Genomic DNA, 26,924 nt, shown 5'->3' on the forward strand with positions numbered 1-26,924 from the left:
CAACATCTGAAATAAAAACAATCCCTCTCCACTCACCCTGTCTTGAAAGCACACCTTTCTTTTGTTGCTTTTTAAGGAATCCAAGGTGAACTGCCTGTCTTTCCCAGGGCCCTCCTCTCTCATGCAGGAATCAAATTCTTGTGTCAACTCTGCTTTAAAAAAAAACACACCAGGACTAGTATGAAGCAGAAATACTAGGGGTGGGAGTGGATACACACACGTACACTACAACTGATTGTTGATACAAATCCCAGTTTAAAAAGAAAACAATCAGAACAGAACATTTATTAACTTCTAAGTCACCACCTTCTACTTTCTCCCAGTTTAACTCATGTCCCTGGGCTCACTGCTGAGACCCCTACACTTCTAGGATATTCTAAATCTCTTGGTTTTGACCAAGCTTGGGATGGGATTCTGACAGCACGCTCACTTACATTTTCCGTCTCTGGAGCGTCAGCCCTAACCCTCATGTATTTATCACAGATTTATATATCCCTGGATTCTCTCCCCACCCAGTTAAATAGAACTCTCTTCCCCCCAACAAGGCAACCAAAGCTAATCTGTTCTCTGAACTCATTTTTCACTATATTCCTTAGAGCCCACAGTCAGTGTGGTCCAAGAAGGCCGTGGTCCTAACTCCAGCTATATCCAGAATCCATACGACCTACCTAGGAACAGCCACATTCCTGGTCATTATGACCTCCTCCCAGAAAGACAGAGCCCTGCCAATGAGCCCTCCCAGGACAAGCAGTCTTAAGAGGGATAAGCTTCTCTCTTGCAATGTGCTCTGCTGAACATTCTCTGACTCTCTGAAAGAAGACAATCCCCTGACTTGAAATAATGGTACAGACTGACTCCAGCTGCGTGTTAGTTATTACTTTCACCTGGAACTAAAGAAGAGCTTCCAAGTGGGACTGGGGTAATTGCTCAAAAGGTCTGTTTGCAAAGGTAAATCCTATCACCCACCCAACTCCAAATTACCTGGATTACATGATCTTTTAAAACATTTAGGAAAAAGCTATTCATCAACATGAACTAAATATAGCTAACTATATTTATTTATGTATTTAACTATCTGAAACATGATGCTTAAAAAGCATGTAGAATAGGTTTTACAAACCTTCCTAGGGGGAAAGTAGGACTGGGGAGGGGAAAGGATTAATTTAAATTACCTGAAATGTATATGTACTTTTGGTTGCTGTTACCATCAACATGTTTGATTACCTAAGATCATTAGTACATAGACAAAAACTGTGCTAATATCAAACCTAAAGTACCTGTACATATATGCCTGGTCTATCAAATTACAATGGCCAAGGTTACATTACAGTTTACTATGTAGTCTAATGCTAACAACTTCAATTTTTTAAAGTAAGACTTAAATAAGTACAAATTAACTTTCCCTCTTCTGCCCCTGCTGGTAGGTAGAACAAGGAAAAAGAGTTTTCAAAGCTCAACAGCTTTTCAGTCTACGACAATATTTCTGGCCAGTTTTTACCAAATCTTGCCAATTCAAAATTCCAGAATATTGCAAGTCAGCCCTGGCCTTTTCATATCTTCTTGGTCCACCCAACACCCAAGTCATTCCATGGGAAATAAAACTCAGGTGATGCTTTAAGCAAGCAGTCACAGGCTGATAAGAATTAAGTATCCCCAAAAATGGGTATTTGGCCTCTCATCAAATTTATTTGGTTGGCATTCCTTGACTCAGAAGAGTACTTGCTTTCAAGCATTTCTTCATAATCTTGAGCTTGATATAGAGAAAATTAGACAAAAGAGGATATGTCAAGTTAAAATTGCTTGAAGTACATTATGCTTTTTGATGGAACTAAATTGAAATGATCAAAGAAAGAATGGACTGTAATCGGTTGCCGTAACTTGATGTAAAAACTTTATAGTAAACAGCACATAAGGACATGAAGTACTTCTACCTTAAACCCACCACCTGCTAAGATGGCCAAAACTGAATTACAATGAGCTAACGCTCCAGATCCCAGTATTCAGACATGTCTGTACCTTCCATTACTAATGAGCATAGAAAAACTGGGGCTCAGATGAGTCGAAATGGAGTCAGCCCCCAAGCCCTAAAGTGGACCTCCTCACAAGAATTAAAGACTGAAAGGGCAAACCAAGAAAACTAATGGGCACCCCTATACCACTCTATTCTCTAATAACAGTTCAGCCAGTAATAAATACTTCCAAAAGGTATACAGAAGAGGAACTATATGACTGCAAAGCTGGAACAGTTGCTACAGGAAATGTGGGAGTTCCGAAGCCCTTGATACAAATTGGAAGTCTGCCATGGAACCCATTAGTTTGGGCAATAACCAGCAAAAGCAAGGGGGAAAAAAATGAGTAAGCCCCTCCTCCCCCATTTCACCAAGGCTTAAGCAAATGCTGTTAGGGGAAAATATCTAATACTTAACATGAATGCTGCATGTCTGCATGGGAGCAAGTGATCAGCAAATTTACTTCCCAAAAACAGCCTTATTAAATATAAATACTAGAAAATACTTTGTAGACTCAAGTAAAATATTTCTCATATATATGTAGAAAGAAAGATAAGAGACTTACCTCAGTATTTCAGGGCAGCAAGTGCTCAATTACCTTTGTGAAGCAAAGACCAAGAATCATGGTGAAGTCAGATCAGCAAGGAGAAACTTCATCTCAATCCCAGGTTTTATCTTCTTCCCTTACCCTGCATGTACAGTAACTGCTGCCTGGCAAACTGCAAACAAGCACCATCACTCAAGTTTCAAGTTTCACCTCTTTTTGGCCAACTATCTTCTGGGCAAATTTCAACAAGAGGTGGCATGGTGAAATTGCTAAAGCACTGGGTCAAGAGATTTGAGTGTTACTTGCCCTCTTTGGGCTCTTTTTCCCCCGTGTGTAAAAAAAGGAAGAAGCAAGAGGGGTAAGGGAGCCCTAAAACCCTTCAGTTCTAGCATTCTAATTTTTAAGGAGATGTACCACAAATTAAATCAGGACCACAAGAAAAGGGAAAGACAGAGGGTGTGATTACTTGGTGACAATGGTTGTCTTCACATATCTATGAATTACTAATAAAGACATTTCCATCTTATAGAACTGTTAGGAACTTCTGTCTAGCACTGTCATAAATAAGTTCATGGTCAACCTAAACATGTGCACTGTGCATTTTATTGACAACTTGGAAAGATCTGTTGAAGTATTTTACAGAAACTATGTTTTCACTCAAGTAAAGTGATGTGCATATAATTCAAATGAATAAAGAAAACACAATGATTGTACAATAGCATAGGTGAGACTGAAATGGCAATACATTTTTTAAACAACCCAGATTTGTAATATATTTGTTCACTGTTCAGAGGGATCATACCTTGTTCAAAATAAAATTAATTTCTCAAACTAATTTATAGGAATGCCTACAGTTGTGTTTCAAACCAAAAATGTGTCTATAATCTACACCTTAGATTTAAAGGTAGAACTAACCTACATTTTGTGTGGTCACTTTAGACAGCTAGAAGAGTGAAAATTATCCCATAGATGCTTGAAAATAAAGTGAAAAAATTCTATCAAATTTATAACAAGAGAGTCACTTCCATTAAAGTAATGAATGGGAACTACATATTCTTAATTCATGTCCAAAAATTACTGAAATATCTCATAAACTTCAGTATACTCAAACAGAGACTTTCTCTGCTTTCACAAAGATTTGGACTCAAAGGCAACTATTACAGCTTGTGCACACTCAGAGGCACAAAGGTAATTCTATGGAATGGAATAAAGGCAAATATAAGGGTCACCTAATTTGCATTAAGAGCAATGAATAGCTTTCCACGAATAGAAGTTATCACCCAGTACAGTACTCTGGGTGCATCTGTTTTAGGGCCTTTTAATACATAACTTTGTGACCTAACTAGTGAAAAAGCAGCAGGATTAATTTTATTATAAAATACAGATGCTAAAAAAGAGCTTAATGTATTTAATGGTGTAAGTTTAAAATTTCTCCTTCAGACTTTCAAAGGTTTGTACATACTTAAGTCAAATTAAATCATTTCAACTTACCAGTTCAAGAGGCTGATGTGATACTCAAAGGGTATACTCCCATTTACTAAAACGTTTAACCAAGAATACATTTTTGCTAGTTAGAGATTAAAACTCATTCAGAAAAGAGCTTCCTCCTAACAGACAACTCTCAAGGGCTGGAGCCTGACATCTTAGTGAAAGATAAAACATAATCAAGAATTTTAAGGCAAAAAGGGTATTTACTGAGAACAATAGTTTAATATTAGGACTTATGAGGTTCAGAATACTACCCAACACCATAAATGATAAACAAAGGCAGCAGGTTTTATATTCAACATAGAAGATTCAGGAATGACACATTCTATTAGCCATTCATCTAATATGTGGCAAAAGAGGAGATGGAAAATCTTTCTTAAAAGGGATGGAAGGATACATAGGGATTCATTATACTATTATTTATAATTTTGTATAATTATATATTATTTACAATTATAATTATATAATTTTTAATAAATTTTTTAACCTGAATTTTAATTGTCAGATTATAGCTCCCCAAGCTAAACTAAAACGAACCCTAAGGTGAGCGCCTCACTCTTTTAAATGGTCCTTCCTTATCTGATACAGGGTTGTAGGAGGGATAGAAGAAATGTAAATATGAACAAAGCCCATTCCCTATCCTTGTGGATCTTACAATGTAGCAATTACAAAAGGGCAGGAGTAAATGGAGGGCTCAGGTGGTTAGTGGAGTGCTTATTATACATTTTCTTCAGACTTACAGAGCTAGAAAGATTCTGAGCAGTGGTCCAATCCAAACCCACACAAGGTAGCTCTGGTCTGTAGCTAGAGTTGTCAGAATCCCTCCTGATTCCAGCCTCCCAAGGCACTGTCTGGCCCAGCAGATGACCCTCCAGAGCCTTGTGTAAGAGAAGACATGGGGACCTGAGCTCTTACAAAGAACTATTTTTAGACATCCACTTAAATGTAAATCAAGACCAGTAACTGAGAATCCTAACATCCTCCTCCAGAACTGTTTTCATACCAAAGATAGCCTACAGAAAGTGTGTTGCTCCCTAGGGCTTCCCAGACTGTCCTGTTTCAGGCATGACCTTCTATTCTTAGGCCCATAGGATGAAATGCTTTGGCACAGAGACTAGTACAATGTAATCAGCAACTTCTTAAAGATAAGGAACCAGCCTTAGTTTGGCTCAGGGATAGAGCATCAGCCCTCAGGACTGAAGGGTCCCGGGTTCAATTCTGGCCAGGGGCACCTACCTCAGTTGCAGGCTAGAGCCCCAGCCTAGGTTGGGGTGTGTGTGGGAGGCAACCAATCGATGTGTCTCTCTCACCTCGATGCTTTTCTCTCCCACTCCCCGAAAAGCAATTTAAAAATATCCTCAGATGATTAAAAAAAAAAAAAAAAAAAGATAAGGAAACATACTACTTCCCTATAGAGATCTGAGAAGATGGTATGCTGCGACACCACGTTTTCAGTAGGGGAATGGGTACTGGGAAAAGCAGTAGTACACTTATTCATTGGGATGGGGATAACAAGATCTAAGATTCTGTGTATGGGGCAATGTTAAGTTCCACTGACTTAAACATAGGAAAGGAATCCTGTTGGCTATTATTTTTCCCTACCATCACATACTGGTAACCATAGTTAACAGCCAATATACATGACATCTGTGCCAGGACCTATCAATTCTATGCTTAATAATGTTAAATAATTGAATTCAAATGTTTGGACTACTAACAGCCAAATAATGCTATTAATATCATGTGTTTACACACATAAACCTATATATACTTGAATTTAGTCACTAGTTCTACTGGATAGCTAGTTCTGTGGATTGACCTACCTTCTTTTAGATTCCTATTAGAGATTTTTTTTTAAATTAACCAGTATGTTTTTAAAAGTTCTCTCCCAGACATGAATATACTTTAAAGTATATATTAAAAGCCAGCAATTTTAACAGCAAAAGCCAAAAAACAAGCAGTTCTCAATTTACAGTTGACACAGTAGCCCATGAAGTGCACCTCCCACCTTAGCGCATATGGTACTTTGATGTATATCACACTGTGAAATTGACAGTCATTTCGCAAATGTTCTGAAAGCTTTCATCTTATTTAATGGAGTTAATATGAAAATAAAAACATTCCAATCAAGTTATGATGATAAAACCAAAATCATCATGCAAAGTGTGCACTTGTATCTATTAAATTCAAATTTGAGTTAGAATGATTAATTTGGCTCTAATACTTAAAAAGAGAGTTTATTCATAGCATTACTGAATTGGAGCTGGGGTAAACCCCACAAATGACTTAATCCAGTCCCCTCAATAACTGGAATGACTAAAAGAGCTATGACTAGAATCCACATCTTTGTCACCCAGTCCAGTGCTCTATTATGCCGGCCACTTTCTTTTAACTCACAGAATTTGCATATTTCTACTATCTGCCTAGTATCAAGTTCCTTTCAAATAGTCTTTATCTTCCAATTCAATTTTCAGGGAAATGGATACTTCAATTAAAAATCTCTCAGACTAAAAAAAAAAAAATCTCTCAGACTAACGGTTCTCCCTTACATAAGTTGTAGTGACAATAGCATTTTGTATTGCTTTATTGTTTCCATCAGCCTCCTAGAGTTTGGAGAAACAAATTATTCTTTAAAACTTTAGAATGACAACTCCAGTTTATTTGGCACATTGTATAGGTGATGGAAAAGGTGACCTGTCAAACCCCAGAAAAAGCGTATGGCACTAGCACAGCCCCAACCAGAAGAAAAAAAGTCAGCCCTGTTCTATTCAGCACTAGTCTGACTATTACGCAAACCTACTAAATGATGTGGTAGGAGAGGATCCTTTAATGGTCTTTGTTCATTTTTTTTTTCACACAGGGAATGGATATCATGCACCGTCCTTATACAAAATTCATATTTTGTTTTTAATTTTTTTCAAGCTTATGTTTGTGAAACATCAAACCAACCTCCATTTTCTCCTCTGCTAAAAGAGCTCCATAAATTGAAACCTAACAGGTTGGAGTAAGTTTTTAATTATCTACCCAGTCCTTGAATTACTCTGCTTCTGGGTTGGCCAAAACTGTCTAAGTAGTAGTTTTGTCTCTGTAAGGTAGATGGAGAGATTATCACAATAGCTCAAACCACTAAGAGCATTTGCATTTTGTAAATACAAGTCAATAAAGACAAAAATTAAGATGTTCATCTTCCCAATGGTGAAATAAGTATGACTAGATTTAATGGGCAATCCAAACCCTTAAGAAGTTTAACTTTCCTGCAGAACCCTTCAGAACTTAAAAGACCTCTGGCATAAGTCACCAGCTAGCACTCTGTCTTAGAATTTGGCAACTCAATCAATGGCTAAAAAAAAACTTACCCTTACAGAGTAATAATTACTATATTAGAGAGAAATCACGAATAGCACTTGCGAACATTTACATACAAATTTACCAAGGCAAGATGGCTAACTGACATTTCAGGAGAATATAATAGATAAATATTAAAAAAAAGGCAAAGTTAAAATAACTGACAAGATGGGTCAAGTAGCAAAAGACTTCTACTAAACTGCCTTGAGCCCTAAATTGTCATAACATTATAAAATTTAATGTTTCTTAATTGAGACAGTTTGTCTCATGAGATACTATTCAGAATGAAGACACTTGTTGAAATGCAATCAAAGCCATTTTCTACTACTTCTGGTTTCTTGGACTACTCCCAAGATCCAACCATGCCCAATGTAACATTAAGTCTATACTTCATAAAAATTCAGTTACTTTATCATTTTCAATTCACTACCTAGTTTCTCCTTCTCTTAAATAATTTTGTAAAAAACTTACTACCAATTTTCAGTAAAATTAGTGATGGAGCCTCTTCCTGGGTCTAGTGACATGTATCAAAATACAGAGATTAAATACTTCCCTTATATTTTTGGTAATATTTTTTCCAAGAAAAGCATAATGGAACTACAAGTCCAAAATCAAAGCTGAGTTCACACAGTGGTACCTCCAATTCAATATTGCACTCTGTAATGCAAGGACCTATATGCTCTCATTCATCAGAATCAAATATTCTATGGCTATATCCAAAGCAAAGGGAAAAGGTAATCTGACAACATAAAGAATAGTCCCCCTATAACTGTTTATTAGAATGTGAATATATTCCAATTCAGTAACTAAAAAAAGGCAAGTTACAGAGCATGCATAAAATACAAAGTAGCGATTTACAAATAGATAATAGTCATCATACCAATACACTAAAATAAGAAAACCAAAATGACCGGCTGTAGCAATGCCTTCAGTGCGCCCCACACGTCATGAGCATCGCAAAAGACAGGAGATTAACTATGAAACATAGTAATCTATGCAATCCCACACACATATATATATTTTGGGGATATTCCACCATCCTGAATAGAATCACTTCAGTTGACACAACTTTCAGAACACTGCAGAGTAAGTGCTTAATATTATCCACAAGAAAGTAAAACTACATATTAGTGTGCACATTTCTGAATGAGAAACTAGTTGCTCCATTGATTTCAATAATGTAGTGGAAGAAAACGATTTCAGGTCTGTATAATGGCCTAAATGCATTCTATTTAAACTCAAAGTACTATTTCATCTAAAGTACTAAAAGAATACATGCCTTTAAGTGATATCACTTGAGCAGAAATTAATCTCTCATTGTATTCTTTTGACATACTGAAACCAGATATTTAACTGGACTATATTCCACAATATTCTGCATTAAAATAATTATCCATGCCTGCTGGTGAATATGGAGATAAAACTAGGTTGCATTTCATTAATGGAAGGTTTTGAGACAAAAATTAACACTTCACAATTTGATACTAAGACCATTAAGCCAGTTATTGACTGAGCAATAACATGTTACATAATCTACTGTTGGGAAATTAGATAAATTAAATGACTTATCATTAAACTTAAGCTGCCTGATCATTCCAACAGAGGCACCCCAGATGGAATTCCACTAGTCTCTCCAGTTCCCAGCCTGTCAGGCAGCACTATTTAACATACGGCCCCATAACCACACAACTAAAACCACAATACAGTCTTTTGTATTAAGATAATTCTTGCCCAGAAAAGTGTCCTCTCGAATCAACTTTGATGCTTACACAAATGAAAAACAAAAATTACTGAACTATATAACCCTATTAAGGCATTTTTGAAAGTGACTTCCAGAATGGAAACTTTTCAAGCTCTCAAAATCCTGCTATGTTTATAGGGCAATTAGATTAGTGGAAATACATACTGCACTGAGAGAAGAGTGCAAGAACTGTAAGCTGCTCTGTGGCAAAATGGTAGCTTATTTCTAAAGTCTTCTCAGTTTGATTTGATCAAGACCAACAGGTCTGAGCTTCAAGTGATCAAGTTCTATTATGTCATACAGTGACAGGTTTCCATGATGAAAAGTAAACAATAATTGAGTAATCCAAACATTCAGTTTATTAAACTAAGGCTAGTGAAGCCATAGCATGAAAAAAAGCTGCAGTCATTCGGGACAAACGGATGATTTTATAAAGCTAAAATCAAAAGACTTAAAACATGGAAAATTTGTTAAGTATGAGGAAGTAATAAAACACAAAAGTGACCACAAGGATTACAAATATATTTAAATCTCAGACCTGGGAAATGGACTATACACAGCCTTCTATGGGAGAAGAGAAACAACTTATATGTTCTGACAGCACTGCACCTTTGGCTTATTTTCAGTGGTTGGTGGAACATGAATAGGGACCACATTGTTGCTTGGAGACATGTCATTTTCACGTCTGTCTGACATTTGCTTCTGGGAAACAATGCGGTATATCTCTGAGTGGGGGGAAAAAAAGAAACAGCAATACTCAGTGTCGAATAAACCCATCAATAGTTGACATAAAAGATATGTAGAGATAGAAGATATATTCGCAGGGAAAACTGCACATAAACTGAACAGAGAATGCATAAATTTAAAATTTTATTTTCAAACAGCCACTGCCCAGCCGGTGTGGCTCAGTGGCTGAGCATCAACCTATGATCCAGGAGATCATGGTTCAATTCCCAGTCAGGGCACATGACCAGGTGCCAACTTGATCCCCAGTAGGTGGCATGCAGGAGGCAGCCGATCAATGAGTCTCATCATTGATGTTTCTCTCTCTCTCCCCCTCTTCCTTCCTCTCTCTGAAATCAATAAAAATATATTTAAAAAAAAGAAAAAAGAAGAGAAACAAAGGTTTTCCATTTGAGAGGTAAAGATTCAGCAGTCACTTAATAAATCCTGGTTTAAAGAGATTTCATAGTTTATGGATTTAGATCTAAATTAAACCACTAGAGCCCTGGCCCAATGGCTCAGGTGGTTGGAGAGTCATCCTATACACCAAAAGATGGTGCGTTTGATCCCTGGTCATGGCAACCAACTGATGTTTCTCTATCACATTGATGTCTCTCTCTCTCTCTCCCCCTCCCCTTCTTCTCTCTCTCAAAATCAATAAAAATATATCCTCAGGTAAGGATTAAAAAAATGAATTAGTTAAACCATGAGTATTTTCATTGTACCCTTATCAAAAAAAACTATATACATTAACATTGTACCACAGAAAAATAAAAATAAATTTGCACTATCATGCATGTTAAGGTGTTTTTCTTGGCTGTTATATACGGAAAAGCCCAACTTCATAAAGATGCCAAAGTCCCAAAGAACTCTTGGAAAAGGAGGGAAAGATAATGTTTATCAATGTCTCCTAAAGTTAAATTGTAATTAAATAATTATTCAAAAAAGGCAACTAGAGATTTTATATGAAACTTACAAAACTGTTTAGTGTCTACTTCTTCCACTAAATGTTAAACTCTATCAGGCACAAAACTGTGTCTACTTTATTCACTGCTTTACCTTCAGAGTATAGCAAATATTAGGGGGTTGATAGATAACTAACTACATGAATAAATGTTATTAAATTCTTCTATAGCAAGTATCTTTAACACATTTTATTTGGTCTTATATTGCATTGCCCTAAAAGTAGTTCCCTCTGACTATATTATGTATCTTATTTATCTTTGTTCTCCCAGTGCCCCCCCCACCCAAAATATCCTCAAAAGGTAAGGGAATTCCAAAAATGGGAAAAATTAACATGATATGCCTCCTACTACGATATACTGTGAAAGATACAATGTATCCCCATGAAGGATATCTATGTACTCCTATCAAAAGTGTTTAAAATGAATTTATCGTGAGGAAATAACTAGGTAAATTCAGATTGAGGGACACTCTACAAGACAACCAGCCAAGACTCTTCATAACGGTTGTCATAAAATACATTTTAAAAATGGGGATAAATGTTCTACATCTATGCTGTCCCATACAGTAGCCACCTATTTAAATTAACTAAAGTTTAAAATCCAATTCCTCAGTTCACTAGCTATATTTCAAGTACTCGGTAACAACCTGTTATCAGTGGCTACTCTATTTGATACCCCACATATAAAACAATTCCATCGATGCAACTAACCATACCCTAGATTTAAAATATAAAACCCAGCCCGGCCAGGCGTGGCTCAGCGGTAGAGCGTCGACCTGGGATCCAGGCGATCGGGGTTCGATTCCCGGTCAGGGCACATGCCCTGGTTGCGGGCTCGATCAATGACTCTCTCATCATTTACGTTTCTGTCTCTCTCTCTCCCTCCCCTTTCCTCTCTCTGAAATCAATAAAGATATATTTTCAAAAATAAATAAATAAAATAAAATATAAAAACCAAATCTATAAAGGACATTAGCACACATGGGAAAAACTGAATATGATCTACACATTATATAATACAGTATAAACATAAATTTTCTGGATATAGTATATAGTATTGTGATTATGTAGGAGAATGCCTTGTTCTTAGAAGAGAAAATACTAAAATATTTAGTAAAGTGCCAAAATGTGTACAAACTATTTTCCAAAGATTGAACAAAGGGGGGAAAAAGTATATATACACATGTAGAAATAAACCAAATGTGACAAGTTGATGATTCTAGCTGAAGGGTATAAGATGTTCACTATATTATTTCTGTAATACTTGAAAATTTTAAAAATGTAAAGTTATAGGGTAAAAGAAAGCAGAATCCTGTTTTCAAAATGCTCTAAGAACATGTCAACCAACTGCAATATGAACATCATTTGGATATTTGGATTCTAATTTGAAATGTAAAAAAAAAACCTTAAGACAGGAAATTTTAATATTGTTCGGATAACAAATGATAATAAGAAATTACTGTCAATTTCTAAGTAAAAGTTTTGTTGTTATGGGTTTAAGTCCTAATCTTTCAGATATACATCATGAAATGTTTACATATGAAATGATGTAATAACTTGGATTTGTTTCAAAATAATGGTGGAGGGAGTGGGTGGAGGAAAAATTGGCCATAATGATGGCTGACAGCTACCTGGGAGTTCATGATACTATCCTACTTTTAGTATGCTGAAAACTTTCCATAACAGAAAAATTAAAGAAATGTACCAATTGAATTAATACATTTTCCCCAAATGAAAAACTAATTTCCCTAAAGCTGAAGAGCAAGCTGTACTACTAGTCCACTGAATACATAAACTAACAGAAACACTGACAGCTAGTGTGTCCTTTTTTATGATGGGGGGGAGGGTGCTAAAATTTGTGTTTGAGAAGGTTGACAGTGGTTCAAAGCTTAAGAGGCATCAAGAGGAAAAACAGATTATAATAAAAAACACTACTGACTAAAATTTAAAAAAACAAGACCAAAGGATATGGAGTCTTCATTTAAATTATTTTCACTGAAAAGGGATGGGACCAGAGTGTGTCAAGGGTAAAAAGAAAGACATTCAATCAGGCTAGTGGCTAAGGAATGAAGATAATCATCAATTTATTATAAAACTATACCATTCATTCTTTATGTTTTCTCTCTAATCCCAAATGGATGGATGGCTCTTCTTTTTCAATGCAAATGATTAAATGTTTTCCTCTACCAATTTTAACTTCTCAACAAGCTGTATTAAACATTAAGTTAGGGGAACCAAAACAAAAAATATCTTGCGGGTTCTTGCACGAAAAGCAAATACTGAAAGGGAGGAAAAAGGAGAGTTCTCAGAGAACATAGAGAGTTAAATAATTAAAGAGATCTCACTACAAAGCAAGAAATTTGAGCAGTGTTGTATAACTGCCTACAAATACTGCATACTGTTTTGTAGAAATAGATTACTGCTACATTTGCTGCAGTCACCAAAAAGATGTCTGCTAATAAAAATAAAAACAAGACAATAAATAAATAGGAAAGTACTGGACAGAAAATTAGGAGCCAATATTTAAGTAGAATGCACACTAAGAGGCTACATTACTAATTTACTTAACGTTTCTTGTGCCTAGATATGTCACTAAAAAAAGGAATCTTACACCAATTCCTGTGCAGTCCCTTTTCAAGATGTCCAAAGAATAGGTAAGGTTAAAAAGAAAAGGAATTCTGCTTTATCTTTCTAATATAACAACTCTTATACATCTAAATATGAAGTAAAAAGTTAATATAAGATTACTTTAAATATAACCAGGTAGTTAAATAAAAAAGACATATACTTATTTCTACTTTAATGGAACTATGGATCAAGTTGCAAAGTAAATTCTAAGGAAGTTAAATGCCACTGTTCCAAATTGGGGAACAAAAAGAGCTAAAACTCTTCAGTGCCTCCAAAAACTGTGAAAATAGGAAAGACCTGAGTTATTCCACTACAACCTAGGTCAGAAATGTTTAGGTGTTCTTCAAACCATGTAAGTTTCTCAAAGGTCAAAAAATGCTTCAATCCGCCCAGCCAGCATAGCTTAGTGGTTCAGCGTCAACCTGTGAACCAGGAGGTAACCATTTGATTCTTGATCGGGCGATCCCCAGTAGGGAGCATGCAGGAAGCAGCTGATCAATGACTCTCATCATTGATGTTTGTTTTTCTTTCTCTCTCTTTCTCTCCCCCCTCCTGCCTTCTCCCCGAAATCAACAAAAACATATATTTTTTAAAAATGCACCCTAGCTGGTTTGGCTCAGTGGCTGAAGCGTCGGCCTGCAAACCGAAGGGTCCTTGGTTGAATTCTGACCAAGGACACGTACCTCAGTTGCAGGCTCCATCCCCAGGCCCCAGATGGGGTGTGGGAGGCAACCAATCAATGTCTCTCACATCAATGTTTCTCTTCTTTCTCCCTTCCACTCTCTCTGAAAAGCAATGGGAAAAAAATATCCTCGGGTAAGGATTAAAAAAAAAAAGAAGCTCCAATCTGATTACTAACAAGGATTTAAAGGTTGCCATATGTGCCCTGGCCCACGCGGCTCAGTGGTTAGAGCACCGGCCCCTGCACCGAAGGGTCTCAGGTTCCATTCCCGGTCAAGGGCACATACCAGAGGCAGCCAATCAATGTGTCTTTTTCACATGTATGCTTCCTTCTCTCTCTCTCTCCCCCTTCCTTCCTTCCATTCTCTCTAAAAAAAATATCAATGGAAAAAATATCCTGGGGTGAGGATTGGCAAAAAAAAAAAAAGTTGCCACATTCCAAGGACAAAGCTGCTATACCTAAATAAGAGATTCTCACTACTCTAGTAAAATTCAGTAGTCCCCCCACCCCCACCATCTGCAGGGGCTACAGTGCAAAACACCCAGGGGATGCCTAAAACCACAGATAGTACCAAATCCTATATATACTATGTTTTTTCCTATATATACAAACCTTTTTACCTAATGGAAGTACTATATAGGTTCTCTTTGGCATATCTACTCTTGTGCTTTGGGGCCATTATTAAGCAAAATAAGGGTTACTTGAACACAAGAACTACTATATAGTCATCTGACTCAATAAAATCCACACAAATGGTATAAAGGGGGGAAAAAGCAGGATTGCAAACATACTGCATATTTAATCAAATCTTGCTTGCTTAAAATGATCTGCAATGAAACCACACAAAGAAGATTCTAAATGAAAGCTACTATGTTCCAAAGACTATTTATCCAACCTCAGCACCAGTTCTTTTAGTTACTATTTTTTGATAACAGAAAAGAATTCTAATAGAATACATATGCAAATCACCAATATTTAGTTTCTTTTTTAATTCGTTTTTTTAAATGCCTTAACTGCTGTTTAGGTACTAATTTATCAAATATTCACTATGTACCAGGGATAACTAAGTATTTTACATGCATGAACACATGTACTCATTCTGGAGTCTAGAGTAGATGTCTCAGTGACAGGCAATTCTTTTCTGTGGGTTACAGAGAAAAAAATCTTGAAGTCACAACCTAATAGTTGAGTCAAATCATATCACAGATATTATAAATACAGACCCCTCTTCAAAAAGAAAATAACAGAACTTCCCAAAACATATTTAAATTTTACAGAAAAAAAGTAAGGCCTAAAAACATTAAGTAACTTACCTAGGATTACAGAATTAATAAGTGGCGGAGCCAGGACTAGAACCCAAGTCAGGCTCCCAAGTCCATGCTCTTAAATCCTAGGCTTATTCCCTACATTTTTACAGTAAAATAAGACATTTAAAAGTTAAAACCTGCCCAGCCAGGCGTGGCTCAGCAGTTGAGTATTGGCCTAGGATCTAGGCAATCGGGGTTCGATTCCCGGTCAGGGCACATGCCCAGGTTGCAGGCTCGATCCCCAGTCGGGGGGTGCAGGAGGCAGCCGATGAATGACTCTCCCATCATTGATGTTTCTATCTCTCCCTCTCCTCTCTCCGAAATCAAAAAAGATATATTTTTTTAAAATTAAAAAACAAAACACAAACATGTTTTTTTAAAAAAATAAAAATAAATACAAGTTAAAACCTGTTTACCTCTATGACAAGTGCTGCATACAAAGAATAAATTGATATCTTGTTACATTATAATTGGAAACTCACTTTTTTAACCATTTTTCCACATAGACTCTTTAGAACAAGACAATACTATGTATAAAGACTAGGAATTCTTAAAAGTAACATACAATTTTAAAGTACTTAAAACAACCTATCAAAGGACTTTAGTGGATTAAGATTAAATTTACTTATAAATTGGCCACTCTAATAGTCAGGGTAAATGTGAGTCAACACAAATAAAATGCCTTCCTTATCCTGGAAGTTGACCTGATCTGCACATCCACATTCCAAACAGCATGAACTTTGTTCCTTTCCCATTACTTAAACTTTTCTATATGCAACCACTGGCTGATTTTCTCCACAGGTGACACCCTGCATCTTCTACAATATATCATGAGAGAATTTTACTTTTTGTTTTTCATTAAAATTTTTAAGAACATATTTTTCCCTAGTTGCTTCTATAACACACATTAGAACCAAGAATGCCTTCACTTTACTGAATTTCAATAAGACATTTATTATATCTTTCCAAAGCCAGGATTTTAATATTTATCTTAGAAAGTATAATTAAGCATTACTTTGTGCTTGTGACCATGAATTACAGAATATATGGATTGAGGTAATAATAGAAGTGAACAAATAATTTTCAAAATATTTTCACACTATAAACCAGATGAATTAGAATGATTAAAGTTCAGCAAGCAAAGGGTGCAACTAATTTTATAGCTCTTGCTATAGTAGCTCTCAAACAGTCATTCTCAAAGAGTGTGATAGTTTGCTTTTCCAATTAATTTGTTTAAATTACCTTCCTAAAACTTTTATTTCCTACTGGTACAACCTGAAAATGCAAGTCTTACCTGTCAGAATTGTCTGAAAAGCAGCTTCTACATTTGTAGAGTCTAGAGCTGATGTCTCAATGAATGACAAACCATTTTTTTCTGTGGAGAGACGCAAAAACTTCAGTTTTGTCAAATTTTAATACAAGGGATATAACACACTCAAGCCTTTAAATGGAAAAATAAAAGACCTTTTTTAATTGATTTGAGAGAAAAAGAAAGTGGGGGAGGGGGAGAGAGGAAGAGAAAGAGAGAGAAATATCCATTCGTTGTTCCACTTTATTTATGCATTAATTAGTTGATTCTTGTATGTGCCCAGACCAGGGATCAAACCTGCAACCTTGGTGTACCCAGGCGACACTCTAACCAACTAAGCTACCCGGCCAGGGCCTAAAAGACCTTTCTTAATCCTAAGACCTCCCCAACTTCTTGAGTAATAAGGGCACCATTCTACTTACACTTTAGCAGATTAAAAATAACCATAAGAAATGTTTATCAGATTCATTAAAATAAATACTTGTTATATCTAAATACTACCACCAGAATGAATAACACTACTGAAAATGTAGTCAACTTATCAAATATCCAGCTATTTCCATCCCTTACTGCCCTTCAACCATATAGCTATGGTATAAACAAGGATGGGTATATATGGTTCACTTAGAATTCTGTAACTATACTATTTAAAATGAAGCTTCTTGGCTGGAAAACTAGAAAAGGGCATAATCACTAGTGGAGGGTCACAACCTTCACTACTAACCAAGAATGTACAATATTGCCTTCTGGTAGGATGCCCTTCCAGAACAGTAGCAAGAGCTAGGTAGACCCTCTATAATGCTAAAAAAGTTGTAACTCCTATGCAGCTACATGCCAATTGGTCCCTGACACTCCCTGGGCTACTACTTTCAAACCCACATATAGCAGCCTTGGTAAACAGAGACATAATGGAAAAAGAAACAGGAGTACAGCATAGATTTCATCTACCCTTTCCAGGGAGAGAAAAGAAGACAGTATTTATATTCAATTTTTAGCACCAAAAATTCAAAATACTACAGTGTTTTAATGACTCAAAGTTAAGCAAAAGAGGCCAATATTCATCACACACTTTTAAAACAACAATCCTTGCTGAGCATTCATTATTCCTTCAGTTTTACCTTTCAGAAACTACTATAACTGATTACTCTTATTGGAAGGGTTATCAAAACTGCAAGATATAACAGTAAGAAATACAGAATCACTGTAATAACATGAAATTCACATCACTAACCTGCAAAAGCTCTAGCTTCATCTGTAGGAACTGCCCTGAGATGACGCAAATCACTCTTATTACCCACAAGCATGATAACAATGTTACTATCAGCATGATCTCTCAGTTCTTTCAGCCATCGCTCTACATTTTCATATGTGAGATGTTTAGCAATGTCATAAACCAGTAAGGCACCTACAGCTCCACGATAGTATCTGAAAACAGAAACATATGTAACTATCAGAAAACAACTACAAAATAGAAGGGAACACCAGGAAGAACTATAAAATATATGGATTATATTTATATATTAATGTTTTTGTTGATTTTAGAAAAGAAGGGGGGAGAGAGAGAGAGAAACACTGACTGGCTGTCTCCTGCACACCCCCTACTGGGGATTGAGCCCAAAACCCATGTGTTCCAAATGGAATCCAACCAGCGACCTTTTGGTGCATGGGATGACACTCAACCAACTGAGCCACACTGGCCAGGGCTTGGACTATATATTTTTAAAAACATTTATAAATAAATTTCAAAATCCTAATACTGGATTTCTTAAAAGGAGGAAAAAACAGCACCCTTTCCAATACCAAAAGTCAGCTAATTCACTTGATGGCAGCCTAATTCACAGAACTTAAAAACTATTGAGACTTACGCTGATGTTATAGCTCGATATCGCTCTTGCCCAGCAGTGTCCCATATCTGTGCCTTTATTGTTTTCCCATCAACCTGGATGCTTCTTGTTGCAAACTCAACTCCAATGGTGCTCTTGCTTTCAAGATTAAACTCATTTCGAGTAAATCGAGACAGGAGATTACTCTTTCCAACACCGGAATCTCCAATAAGGACAACTGAAAAGGCAAAGAACTTTATGTCAGATGAGTGAGATAAACACACTACCTTAGAACAGCAATTCTCAAGCAGTGTGCCACAAGAATTTTTAGAACATGCAATACCTGACTATTTAGCCAGAGGAACTGACCTCTTTTCCCTTAGATTGTCAAATAAAAGAATGACACCACAATAGCTGTCCTGGTGTGAATGAATCAAAATTGTACCTATTTTTTTGTCAGATTGGCAAAAAATATATTTTGGTGTGCTGCAGAATTTTAGTAATTAGTTTGTGTGTGCCATGAAATGAAAAAGGTTGAAAATCGCTGCCTTAGAAGGTAGTAATTTAAAAGATAAATCCTAAACCAAATGAACAATTTGTGATACTAACTTGTATCAGACATGAAAAAACAAAGGATGTTAGTGAGTGGTTGAGAAAGAGAAAAAATGAATACTATGTTCTACTTAGTTTTATCAAAGACTGGGTGTGACTTCAGGACTCACTTCTGGGCAAAATGAATCACATTTAACATATGAGGCGCATCAGGTTTATAAACTTTGCCACCCAGATCACAGAAACTGTATTTGCCATTTAACAGATTGGCAGGAAACTAGAGACCCCTCCAAAAACAAACACTCCATCCACTAAATTTAACAGGCTCTAGGAAGCTGACTAATAATTCTGAGTGAACAGCAAACATACACTTTCACTTAGGACTTCATGAATTTTTTTGTTGTTAATCCTCACCTGAGGATATTTTTCCATTGCTTTTCAGAGAGAGACAGAGGAAGGGATGGATGGATGGATGGATGGATGGATGGATGGATGGATGGATGGATGGATGGATGGATGGATGGATGGATGGATAGAGTAGAAGGGGAGGGAGGGAGGGAGGGAGCAGAGGGAGGGAGGGAGCAGAGGGAGAGGGAGGGAGGGAGCAGAGGGAGGGAGGGAGCAGAGGGAGAGGGGGGAACAGACACAACACGAAACACACAGGAATTCAACAACACACATGAATTCAACAAGAGAGACTCGCCCAGCCGGGCGTGGCTCAGCGGTTGAGCATCAGCCTAAGATCCAGGAGGTCAAGGTTTGACTCTGGTCAGGGCACATGCCAGGGTTGCGGACTCGATCCCCAGTTTGGGGCGTGCAGGAGGCAGCCAATCAATGAGGACTCTCTCATCATTGATGTTTCTATCTCTCTCTCCCTCTCCCTTCCTCTCTCTGAAATCAATAAAGATACATTAAAAAAAAACAAAAAACATGACAGAGACTCACGTCCACTGGTTGCCTCCAGCAGCCCCGACCAAGGATGGAGGGAATATGCAACCCAGGTATTCGCCCTTGACCAGAAATCGAACCCATGACTCTTTGGTGCACAGGCTAACACTCTTAATCACTGAGTCACACCAGCCAGGGCAGCACTTCATGAATTTTTAAAAATAGGGGTTTTTTCAATGATTTTAGAAAGAGAAAGAGACAGACATCAATTTGTTGTTCCATTTATTTATGCATTCATTGGTTAATTCTTGTCTGTGCCCTGACAAGAGATCATACCTGCACAATGCTGGCATATCAGGACAACACTCTAACCAACTGAACTATCCAGTCAGGCTTTAAAACAGATTTTGATTAGGTGAATTTATTTCCTATAATTACTTTTAGGAGACAGTTATTTACTAACTAAATACATGGGGATTCTTTTTCACCCAGGGCAATATTACACTTAAAAATTTCAAAAACAATGGGGAAATAAGCAGTTATTTTAAAGCATGTCTATCTAAATTTAAAAGACAAAACAAGTTCACCGATTTACAGGATATAAGCTTGATAACCCTTTTTTCCTTTGTAAAAATTTTATAGGCATTTCAGAAAACAATATACTTATTCCTAATGTGAACTACTAATGCTTATTCTTACTTCTTACTAGCTAATTGATATAAGCACCAGGACTAGAAACATGCAAGAATAACACCAAAGAATAAGACCAAGCCTTACTAAAGAGACTGGGATTTGGTGGGGGGACAGGGGGAGTGTAGAGGGAGGTAAAAACTGTAGAGTTCACTGCATTCTGATCAGAGGGCAAAGAGAATCCATTATGCATTCCTTCCTTGCCACAAGAGCGGATATAAGCTGGCCTCCGGACAGTGTTGGAGGGAGTATATTATCAAATGCATATATTCTGGTTTCCTCTATCAGCTGATTCAGCAAGAAATCATCCAGGCAGCACAAGGAATAGTTATTTCTAGCTATATAGTCCATTAGAGATGGCAAAGGTATTGTGGCAAACACAGACATTATAATAAATGCTTTAACTTGGATACCAAAGAATATATTAAGATTATAAAAGTAACATACAAAAACAATACACTTATTTTATAGGAAGGTTGGTTTATATGTCAGTTTCCAAGGTCCACCATTCTGGACATGAGGTCAAATCCCAGTTTCAGTAATATTGAGTCTAGCCTCTTAATAGGATACTCACTATTGCCTCTCAGTGAAAGAGGCTGAATGTTCTGCCAAGGAAACCTCCCTTGAATCATTTCTGGCCTCACACTAGCACTGAGGTATAAAAGCCTCACTTGAAGTGGGAACAAAAAAGAAAAAACAAAAACACACAAAAAGTTGATCATTTCTATTTTCTATTTCATAGGCACTCAGGTATCAATCAGTAGTTCAGGAGCCAAAGAGCAAGACATCTAGAATGACAATGCCTTTAGAAAATAAAAGAACACCTTTTCCCTCCCCAAAAACTCTAGCCCTTTAAAGTTTTTAATTCCTTCCCTTTTGACCTCCACTTTAACTAATAACTATGTTCATTGTCTTCCCATCCTCAAATCTTTATGCCATCATAAAGTAAGTTAGTGAGGGCATTTTTTGCCCTCAATGTAACCAAATAATTTTAACATTATAAAAAACAGCACCTTTAACTGACAATAATTCAAGACTCATGAATGCTTTATACAGTAGTTATCTCAACTAGACATAGGTAAAATTGCCAGAATTAGGACTAGCAACTTACTAAAGGATTATATCTTAAATTACAACAGAAGATAACAGTTAAGAATAGTACTGCCAAGATGATGCTGAGAAACAACACAAGAAGGAAAGCTGCTTCTATTTATTCAGTTATCAAATGAGAAACCAAACCAAGAAGTAAACATTTAGGCTCACGAAAAATATTAACAAGCTATTAGAATAAATTACCTAAGCAACAGAAGAGAATTCACTGGCTATGATTTAAAAAACAAACCAAGTGCTCACTTCAGCAGCACATATACTAAAATTGGAATGATACAGAGAAAAGTAGCATGACCCCTGAGCAAGAATGACACGCAAATTCGTGGAGCTTTCTATATAAACAAACAAGTAAATAAAAAAACAAAAAGATTTTTCATGGGCTCAAACTTAATTTCTAATCAGTTTCTCTCATTAAGATGATAATAATTCATTGCATTTTTTAAATGTGACAAACTATATGATCACATCCTATAGTTCAAGAAAGGAATTTGCAGAGACTTTCCTGTTTTCCATAACTAGTATCTTAGGTTAAAAGTACTTTAAACATTTTATAACTATAGCCATCATTATAAAATATATAAACATAAATAACAGCATCTTTATATGAACAGCTATAGTATTGCTAAAATAACCTGATAGTATTTATCACCACTTGGTTAACCTTATCTGCTGAATTTTAAGTATCATCTCTAACCCCTAATACTAAATTTGGTACAATATATATAAAATATTAGACTGCTAAATGCCATAAAAACAGAATATACATATTGTTATTTAATTAAAGTTTCCACCTATTCAACCACATTTAGTTTTATACACTCCCTTGCAAACTAATATACAGAACTAAATTTATTTGATTTGACTGATTTGAGAGAAAGAGAAACATCAATTTGGTTGTTCCACTTATTTATGCATTCATTGGTTGCTTCTTGTATGTGCCCTGACTCGGTATCAAACCCACAATATCGGTAATATCACGACAATGCTCTAACAAACTAGGCTACCTAGCCAGGGCTGGACTAAAATTTAACTCAACAAATCAATCGTAGTACATCAGACCTCTAAGTTATCGCCTGAAGGAATAACTGATAATTTTCATACTGGTGTTTATATATAAACTTGGGAGATCTACTTTCAACTACAGGACAGGGCAAAAGTAGGTTTGCAGTTGTGAGTGCACGAAAGTTTATTCTTGTATTATTATTCATTATTTATTGTATTATTTTCCACACAAATATAAACCTACTTTTGCCTCACCCTATATATTCATAGTACCTCACCAAAAGAGTCTTTAAAATAAAATGCATTCAAAATAAGGCTGAAGTCCAGACTCAGCAGAATGTGAGTTGCTCAACCAAAAGTTGTGAAAGAAAAACTACCAAGGTGCAAGACAGCAAATTTCCTATGATCATTTCCACGGACAATCAGCTGATGGTTAATTACTACTGACCTTCAATGAGATTAAAAAGAAAATAGTGTAGCCCTAGCTGGTTTGGCTCAGTGATTAGTGTCAGCCTGCGGACTAAAGGGTGCAGAGTTTGATTCCTGACAAGGGCATGTACCTCAGTTGCCAGCTCAATCCCTGGCTCCAGTCAGGGCAAGTGTAGGAGGCAACCAATCTAAGTGTCTCTCTCACACTGATATTTCTCTCTCTCTCTCCTTTCCACTCTCTGAAAAGCAATGAAAAAATATCCTCAGGTGAGGATTTAAAAAAAAGAAAATGGTGTAGACTAAGTATCCAAGTATTTTCAGAAAATGTGACTGACTGGATTGGTGTCTACCACAATATTTGTAAATAGGAACTATGATTGATGCCTACTTCACTTATATGGTCCACAGGGCCTTAACCACATTGTGGGTAAATACTTGTAGAATTTAAGTGTTTAAAATAAAAAGTCAAGTTTTTAAAAATAAAACTAATCCCCCACCAAATGTCTCAATGTTAAGCTTAACTAAAGAGTAATGTTCAAGAACAAATACATAATTTAGAATAACTGTCCTGTTCTCCCCACATTGTATTCCCATTTGGACTACTCTAACCTATACTAATCAAAATATCTTTTTAAAAAAAATGATTTTAGAGAGAGAGGAAGGGCGAGGGAACAAAGAGAGAAAGATGGATATCAGAGTGAAACATCTCGAACTCATCCAACCCAGGATGGAACCCGAAACCTAGATATGTACCCTGACCCATATATGGGATGATGCTCCAGCCAGTTGAGACACACCAGCCAGGACAACTTCTCTTCATTTTTAACTGGCAAACTAACTTTCAATTCCCTCAACTATTAAGTTTATTAGATAAGCCTTCTTCCAAGTAGACAGCTGCAGTTTATCTCATCTCTAGAATAAAACAATTTTAAAATGAAATTATTATTACTTCATTTTAAATTATAATAATTGTATAAATAAGATTTTGGCTAAATAATCAGCACTGAAGTATAAAAAAAAAAAAAAGTGACTCATGTCCTGTAAGAGCTTTAAAAAAGTGGAAATCCTTCTTAGCAGAATTTTTTAAACACCCTACCTTAAACAGCAAAATGTGCAACAAATGAAACCATAACCCATGGAAACTAAGTACTTTAGAAGTTCCTAGTTTTAAGTTTCCTTACTAATACTTAAATACTCTTATATTTATAAAGATATATGATTAAAAAAACTGACAAGACCACAGTAACTTCTTTCACATTATTACCATTTATTGAGTCCTCACAGAAACTAAAAATTTACAACCAGTCCCATTTAATTCTCACAACAGTCCTGAGAGGTACATATTATTTTCTTTTTATAAATGAGGGAACTGAGGCTCAAAAAGTTAACTTTCTCAAGGTCACAAAGCAAATTTAAGACCTGAGTCAGGATTTGTATCCATGCCTGTGATTCCAAAATCCTGGGCTCTCAATCATTGTTAGTAGGATGTTCTAATCCCAAAATTAAGTTAAAATTCCTCAAGCCAATCCAAGATAATATTCTTAGTGGGGGGGTAAATGTCTTCTGTAACCAACATTTAAGTTCCAAACCAAACAGAAGAAATACTCTGATAGTCTATCTTGTTCTAAATTAATTACTTCAAAAGTAGCTAGTAGCTCAGCACCTCATTTAAAAAAAAATTTAAAAAAAAAATCTCCGTTTAATAGCTAAACCCCAGTCTCCAGGGTCTCACTTAGGTAATTTCACCTGACCTCAGATGACTTCAGCAAACAGTTTATAAAATACATTAAGTACCCTCTTCTTGTAAATGACTTTCCACTATGGGGGTGAGGGGGTGGATTCTGAACATACTCACCCCATATAATAGAATATTCCGGCCCAAAAGTGTAAATGGTGATAAGGGTATCATCAGCTAGTGTGCCAAGATTTGGAAAGTATTGGTAAAGCAAAGAAATGTTACCTGCTTCATTCTTAGCACCCAATGGCAAAGTCAGAAATTGTCACCATGCTTAATCTTTTTAAACTCCACCCTGCGCTGTAAAGCTTTAATAGCAATGGCTTCTTCCTCCCTGGTAATGATCTTTGTTCAACATTACCACTGATGGCTGCCCTCCTAATTCAGAGCAAAGAAAGAGCATCAGAGTGAGAGTCCATTCACGGAACAAATAAAGCATTTACTGAACTCTTTTTCTCATTGAAAACTGTACCCTTTATCTCTGTTGATTAAAAAAACCTATTTGGATTCTTTCCGAACTAACAAGGAGGCAATTCTTTCTATCCACTCTTCACCCTCCAATATGTTTTGCCCAAGGGCACTATATGTTTCCCTCTTATAGTAAACATTTAATTTGATCAAAGACCACACTTCTCCCCACCCCCCACCCCCCCTTTTGGGAAAGGTATGTAGCCAACTAGGACTCTTCCCTTCCTGTTCTAAAAACACCGAGGTTGGAACCTCCCAGTGCTGCAGCAGGAAGCGACCAGTCCACAGTGATAAAGCAAGCTAGTTATTTGTGCAGCGCACAACCTTTCCTGCTCAGGAACTGGGCCTTCAGGTCTGGCAGGGATAACAGCCACCACCCATCCGCAACCCCTTCTTGCGAGCAGTCAAGAGTTATACCGGGCTGGTTGCCGCTGGGTAGGGAGGGTAGGAGATAAAAGGCTAGATGGGAAATTACAACAGTCGGCCTGGTCACTGCGACAAGTGCGTGCGTGGGTGACGGACAATCCCTCTTGCCCTACCCCCCACCCTTGGGTCGCATAGAAGACCTGAGAGAGCTGTAAACTCTTTGGGGAGGGAAGATAGAGAAAGAGCTACCGGGGCCAGTGCGAGAGAAAGAGCTACCGGGGCCAGTTACTTACGGAGAGAACTGTGGGGCTTGTGGGGGCCGCTGGCCACTCAGATTTTAACGAGGGCCTGGCCCAGGGATGGAAAATGACTGAGAGAGCAGTCTGTCCGAGCGGAGGGAGGGACAGTGAGACGCAGAGGAGCGGTTCACCAGAGGGGAAAGGGAGGCAGATAAGAAAAAGACTTGTAGTGGCAGCCTGCTCCTGGGCAAGGTGAGGAGCGGAGCGAAGGGCGGGTCAAAGAGATGCAGGAAGGGGAGTGAGCCCGGCGAAGAGCATACTGAGGGGGAGGGGCGCCAAATCCGAAAGATACACGGTAGGAGAGGCGATCCCTCTAAAGGGGCCCTAAAACCCGGGAAACGGAGATTTGGGAGAAGGCAGCCCGCCGTAAGAACACTCGGTGAGGGGCTCTGAGGTTAGCGAAGGCCTATCAGGAGGTCGCTAAAAGACTAGTTGGTGTGAGGCGAGGACCCCCTTCCCCGTCTGAGGGGAGGAAAGAGGGCTGAGCTGGAAGACCTCAGGACAAACCACTGAGAGAGGGAAAGGCTGAGGAAGGCCAATTTCAGTACAGAGGTAGTCTCAAGCGGGCCCCCCGGGAGTGTCCCGGGCCCCCGAACGGGAGTCTGTGGAGAAGGGGAGAGCCCATGGCCTCACCTTTGAAGAGGTAGTCGTACTCGTCGTCGCGGGTGCCCATTGCGCGGCCGAGGAGTGAAGGGGCGGGAGCAGCAGTGGTATCGGTGGGACCAGGGGGCGTCGCTGCAGGGGTAACCCGAGCGCCGAGCTTCTGCTGCCTGACCGGGTAAAGAACCCCTCCCTGCCATACGCCACTTCCGGCGGGCT

The 26,924-nt window shown here is 37.4% G+C and overlaps 2 protein-coding genes and 1 non-coding gene across 3 annotated transcripts in view; 2 read left to right on the forward strand and 1 right to left on the reverse strand.

Annotated features, from left to right (window-relative positions):
• Positions 1-3,391, forward strand: part of MEGF11 (multiple EGF like domains 11) — a 330,386-nt gene extending 326,995 nt beyond the window's left edge. Inside the window, exon 26 of the mRNA XM_087820815.1 lies at positions 597-3,391. Within this exon, the coding sequence (XP_087676941.1) occupies positions 597-757 (161 nt within the window). The 3' untranslated portion in view covers positions 758-3,391. The remainder of the gene's footprint in view (positions 1-596) is intronic.
• Positions 3,132-26,839, reverse strand: RAB11A (RAB11A, member RAS oncogene family). Its single transcript, XM_016208636.2, has 5 exons — positions 26,739-26,839; positions 18,609-18,804; positions 17,975-18,168; positions 16,729-16,809; positions 3,132-9,855 (listed from the first exon to the last, which is right to left on the reverse strand). Exons 1-5 carry the CDS (start codon positions 26,776-26,778, stop codon positions 9,716-9,718), a joined length of 651 nt encoding a protein of 216 aa, XP_016064122.1. The 5' UTR covers positions 26,779-26,839; the 3' UTR covers positions 3,132-9,715.
• LOC148094104 (U6 spliceosomal RNA) lies at positions 22,042-22,148 on the forward strand. The gene has a single exon (XR_015716305.1). It is a non-coding gene; the product is annotated as a U6 spliceosomal RNA (small nuclear RNA).
• Positions 26,840-26,924: the final 85 nt, after the last annotated feature.

Source organism: Miniopterus natalensis, chromosome 1 (assembly GCF_054644295.1).
Source record: "Miniopterus natalensis isolate mMinNat1 chromosome 1, mMinNat1.hap1, whole genome shotgun sequence".
Taxonomy (NCBI): domain Eukaryota; kingdom Metazoa; phylum Chordata; class Mammalia; order Chiroptera; family Miniopteridae; genus Miniopterus; species Miniopterus natalensis.